This window comes from Gavialis gangeticus, unplaced genomic scaffold, assembly GCF_001723915.1.
Source record: "Gavialis gangeticus isolate Ggan-Ray unplaced genomic scaffold, GavGan_comp1, whole genome shotgun sequence".
In the NCBI taxonomy this organism is placed as follows: Eukaryota; Metazoa; Chordata; order Crocodylia; family Gavialidae; genus Gavialis; species Gavialis gangeticus.
In genome coordinates, this window is record NW_017729003.1 from 15,287,304 (window position 1) to 15,293,025 (window position 5,722).

At 41.3% G+C, this 5,722-nt stretch overlaps 1 protein-coding gene across 3 annotated transcripts in view; it reads left to right on the forward strand.

Moving 5' to 3' along the window:
- HERC4 (HECT and RLD domain containing E3 ubiquitin protein ligase 4) overlaps positions 1-5,722 on the forward strand; it is a 106,101-nt gene that overhangs the window by 61,058 nt on the left and 39,321 nt on the right. For all 3 annotated transcript variants that reach the window (XM_019507876.1, XM_019507878.1, XM_019507877.1), the window contains exons 10-13: positions 651-775; positions 2,849-2,908; positions 3,051-3,162; positions 3,740-3,929. In XM_019507876.1, the coding sequence (XP_019363421.1) occupies positions 651-775; positions 2,849-2,908; positions 3,051-3,162; positions 3,740-3,929 (487 nt within the window). The remainder of the gene's footprint in view (positions 1-650; positions 776-2,848; positions 2,909-3,050; positions 3,163-3,739; positions 3,930-5,722) is intronic.

Here is a 5,722-nt window from a genome sequence, read left to right on the forward strand (position 1 = left end):
CTGCAGCCCCAGCCCAGCCCCCATTACAAAGAGACTGGCACAGCCCCTGGCCCCAAGCACACGGTAGGCAGCCTGCCCTCGCTTCGCGCACAAATCTGGGGGCATGTGTCCCCCATGCTGCCCCTGGGGGTACATGTAGCAGTGGGGAGCCGCCCCCCATCTTTGCCCCCCGTGCCCTCCGGACAAGCTGCCCACTGCTCTGTCCCACTTCCCACACTTCCTCGGCTGGGTAGCACCTCCCGCTGCCCCATTCCCACTCCATTCCTCACCGTGTGGGTCTCGATCTGCCTTTGCTATGCCCCTCCCCCCCCTCCTGCCCCTTGCACCCCACAGACTTACCAGCTAGACACTGCTCTCCACACTGCTGGGCTGCATTCCTCTCTGTGTGCATGCTGTGGCTGTGTGCATGTATGCAGCATTTATTGGTGGCATTATTGGCTATGCTGGTCAAAAAAAGCTGATTGTTGATAATGTCAATTCTGCTTGTATTGGTGTCAATCCTATATGGACCTATATATTGGTGCATCTACCTGGAACAGTTTGTCTGCCCCCTCAGTGGCTGGGTAGAGGGACCTTTTAATTGCAAGACTGATAAACTGAATAATTGTTCTCCTTTTCTATGGCTGACTTTTTTTTTTTTTTAAATTTAGAACATGGTATTACCAGATGATTTCAGATACCCTGACTCTTCAAAACAGATATGGACTGTGAATGAAGCATTTATTCAGAGATTGCTAACTTGTTCATCTGGAAGACTTCCTGTTGAGATAGCCAAGTAAGTACACACTATATTGTGAAAAAAACTTAACTAATTGTATATCTGTATTGTGTTTGTTTCGTTCAGTTTAAAACTTCTGTAGAGAACATCTTACTCTTTCTTTTAATAACTAGCTTATCTGGATCCTTTGTTGTGCCCTTGGATGTGCTGCTTACAACTCAGTTTAAAACTTTATTCTAGTTCTGCTTCCTTCATACTGAAGCAGAACTTACAAAATTAAATAACAACAAGTTGCATGCATTTCAAGGTGAATAATGTTTTCTTTCTTCCTGGACTGTAATATTCCTACTAGGTAATAGGCATCCCTGAGGGGAAGAGTGGCCTGAGTCTGTATGAGGGCAAGATTACACTTGGAAGTTTACATAGTTTAAGAAATGCTTGACAGTAAAGTTAGCATGTGCTATGTGCAGTCCAACGTAAGTGGTTAATATGGTCTCTAATGTGCAATACTCAGATCTGCTGCTAGAGGGCAGGTTAGCATGGGCATGGCTAGCTTTTTAGCCACAATATAGGCCAGAGGGGAAAGGTGCCCCTGATGCAGATTTGGATAATTTTCTCTGGCTCCCAGTCACCTCTGAATCACCTCCCCCTCACATTCTTCCCAGATCACCCGGTGACATCCCATTCCCCACTTGCCCCCTCTTTCCCCCCATTGTTTTTAGCATCCCTTACCATAAAACCCTTCACTAGGCCCCCCGTCCAGCCTGAGCACACAGACAGTGCTGAACCTGTAAATATGACATCAGGGTTCCTGCTACTTGTCTCTCCACCTGCCTTTTTACATTGTGTTTTGAAATTTACCTCGGCATGTTGGCATCCAGCATAGGAAGCCTGCCAGCAGCAATCCAGCAGTTCCTGTTTCCTGACTTTCAGCCTTTTGTCACCATTTTTCTTTTTACTGTGCATAAGTAAACAAGTCTGTAAGCAAAGACAGGTAATCCACATGCTGATTCCTAAAAAAAAATAAGTAAGTAAATAAGCTTTGTAAATAAGTAGTATGACTTTCCTACAGACTGAGAGATGATTCAGATTGGGAAAAGTGGCTCAACTGAGTTGAACTGGTTCATGGTGATCTTAAAGTTGACATAGAATACCCACAGGGATTTACCCATAGTGAATAAAACTAGCTGTACCATTAACTAAACAAATTTACACTTGTGGATTTGAAAAAAAAAGTGTTTGGTGTTTGTATTGACAACTACTGCATCTGAGAATTGATTTTGAGCATATTGCTCTTCACTAATCTAAAAGCATATGTAATGTAAAGACTAGTCACTTCTTAAGATGGTTCCTCTTGTTCAACTATCTAGAAGTCTGGACCTATTTTAATATTTAATAGATAACACTGAATAGCAGCACTGGTAAAGATATAGGGCATATTTACATGTGCTCCGGGAGTGGGGAGAAGGATGCTTCAGTTAAAGCGACTCTGAGAGCCTTTCTCATTAAAGTACCCAGAGCATCTCGTGTATCAGTGTCCCTCTGCTTCAAAATGGTGGCAGGGCACTTTATCTAAAGCTTTATCTAAAGCTCTTCAAATGAACTTTAGTTAAAGCACCCCCGTTGACATTTTGAAGTAGGGACGCTAATACACGACATGCAGAGGCTGGCTGGAGCATGGTAATTAACTTGCTCCAGCAGATGCGATTAATTAAGTCTGCTCTAATGTGCTGTTGGAGCAGCTTCCTGTCATGTGTCCAGGCACCCATATTTACTAGCTAGCAGTTAGATGCTGAAAAAGAGCTCCCTTGTAAAGCCCTGTAGAAAAGTAAGCACATATTTTCTGTAGAAACGTACATATTTGATGGCGGTTTTTTGTGCTTTGAAAATATGCAGAACAGTTGCTTCAGCTACGATCCATTTAATACATAAGTAGTCTAATGGAAATAGTTTTGTCTGGACTGTCTAAATGTAGCACCTTATTTAATGGTTAGCTTGACCAGTGTTACTTACTGATACTAGAACTGAAATTTGATGTGAAGTGTTATTTGTTAGAAAATAAAGATTCAAGTAGGTTTTCATTGTCTCTTATCTAATTTATTTTTTCTTTTTGCATTTGATTTTTTCCAGTGAAATAGATGGAACGTTTTCCTCAGCTGGCTGCCTAAATGGCAGTTTTTTAGCTGTCAGGTGAGTGGAACAGTCTTAAACAAGTTTACGAGCTGACTCACTGAAACCTATGTTACAAAGCTATCTTCTAAAAGAAAGAAGTGGGGGCAACGTGAGGAGAGCAGGTGAATACCAAATTGACCTGTCCTTTTCTTTTATTCAGCAATGATGATCACTACAGAACCAGTACTAGATTTTCAGGGGTTGATATGAATGCTGCCAGACTGCTGTTTCACAAACTTATACAGCCTGACCATCCTCATATATCACAGCAGGTTCGTTTGGCAAATCTTCCTTATATTTAGATAGGCAGCTTAACGCATTCTACAATGTTGTTGCACCTTGCTCTTTAGTATAAATAAGTAATTTTATGCAGCAATTCTGTGTTGACTTGGAATTTGTAAGAAGCATGTTCTGTAGCAGCAGCATATGTTGCAAACTGCATATTGTCACCATGTCTAGATTTCAGTGATTTAATATGGTACTATTTTAAAATGTTTCAGTACATCCAAACTTGCTGTGAGTGTAGCTAATAGAGAACAGGAATGTTTATATGATGTTGACTTGTTTTTTTCCCCCTAAAGCACTGTAGTTCAGAATGTGATTCTTCTGTGGAAAAGAGGTGATCAAACATCTTTTACATGTATTTCAAAGCTTCCCTATTACGTTAATGTATGTATATACAGTGTTTTCAAATTGCTTATCTGCAGTAAACATTTGCTTAATCCCAGTTAGAATAAAGTTCTCTTGCTTACTTTGCTTACGAAGTTTTGTGGGGGGTGGGGAGGATGGGTTGTTGTTGTTTAAAAGTTCTACTACATAGAATGAAGTGTACACCTTGTAACCCTGTAGGTGGCAGCTAGTTTGGAAAAGAATCTTATTCCTAAATTGACAAGCTCCTTACCTGATGTTGAAGCCCTGAGGCTGTACCTCACCTTACCAGAATGTCCATTGATGAGTGACGTGAACAATTTCACAACATTAGCTCTTCCTTTTGGAGCAGCTGTTATAAATCTAGAAAAAGCTCCACTGAAAGTACTTGGTAAGAAATGTTTAGTATTGAAACTGGTTGAAGATCTGTAAAACGTGCAGAAATTAATCCTATGGTGTTTACAACATATAAAATGTAGGCATGGCTCCCCAAAGAGAAAGTTTGAAGTCTGTTTCTTTTTCTTCCTATTATTTCGTTTTAGAGAGGTATTTTCCTTGCTTAGTTGGCCAGGGATGTTCTTTGTGTCTGGGTAAATTAATTGCCAGTCCATGCAAGTTGATCACTTAATTTTACTCTTCAATCTGATTCCTTTTGGGAGTGAAACTGTTTGTAGTTCAATGATTTTTTTTTTCTGGAAGTGTTTTAGATGTTATTGGTGTGGCCATGCTATTAACAGGCATAATTAATACTGTACTTACCACATACCATACACGTCTTTTGCCCCAAAATCAACCCTACAAAATTGGGGTGCATTTCTTAATCTGATTTTCTATTCTGGAATGGAGTTGCTATAAAATGGCCACCATGCTTCTCCCCCTGCCAGCCTCGGGGCGGAAGGGGGCAGAGTTCATCCTTCATGGTCCTTGGGGTAGCTGCTGCCAATTTGCCACTGATGGTGAGAGGGTTAACATTTTAGCTTTTGCTTAGGTGCTGCTCATAATTCATCCGTATTGTCAGGATTCCCTGCAGTCAGAATTCAGCCAGAACTAGAAAAATCTTTTTTTCTTATTTCTGCCTTCCTAGAGCAAGATGTGCATTTTATTTGGGCACATGTGGTATGTGAGAAAATAAAGTATTCACATTTTATATCCTCTTCATATTCAGGATTATTAGCAGAATATAAAATGGTGTTGTCAGGTATACCTGACCTTGTCTTAACTCTTTAAAAGAACAGTTTTGTAATGAATCCATATAGACATATTCCTTGTAAGTGAAAGGAGTCATTAGCTCTCCTTTCTTCATAAATAGCATTTCCCAAGTAGTTACAGAACTGTTAAATAGGAGACATTAACATTGTAGCTTTGAAATGCTTTGACAAAGCATTTTACCTTATTTTTTAAAATATTTCCCAACATAGCCTCCCTAATCTGAGCTATGATGTTTTTGCAAATGCAAAAGAAAATCACTGTAGTGTTCTTGTTCTACTACATTACAAATTCTTATCCTGTTTATTACCCTCTGTCATTCTGAGTTCTTTAGAAACTGCATTTTCAAATAATCTCCTTGCCACTGAAAGTTGTTTGATACTGTTCTTTCCCTTTCTGCCTCGCCCCAGGATTTTCTCACTTTAATTTTAAATTTGAATGACATCTTCTGTGTTATTTCCTGTCTATATTTCTAATGTCTCTAGTCCCTTTTGTAGCACTATTCTCAGTATGCATTATCAGTGGGTGCATCTACATGTGCCATTAATCCAAAGCAATGAACTCTGCACCAGAGTTTATTGCTCCCAGATGTGCTGTTTGAACATGTGCCTGGGACCATGGTATGTTGAACTAGGTCAGAGCAGCCTGGGCTGGTAGGGGGCCTGGGTGGGTCAGCCTGCTAGTCGGGGGCTGCTCCAACCTGGCTCAGCATGCTGTAGAGAGGCTGGCTGGGGTATGAGTGTTCTCCAGTGCAGGACTGGCAGTGGATATAGTTTTCCTAGACTTCAGGAAGGCTTTCGATACTGTCTCTCACCCCATTCTCATTAGGAAGCTGGGGGACTGTGGCGTAGACACCCACACAGTCCAATGGGTCGCCAACTGGTTAGAGAGTCGCACCCAGAGGGTGGTAGTGGATGGGTCCTTCTCGACCTGGAAGGACATGGGAAGTGGGGTCCCACAGGGCTCGGTCCTTGGGCC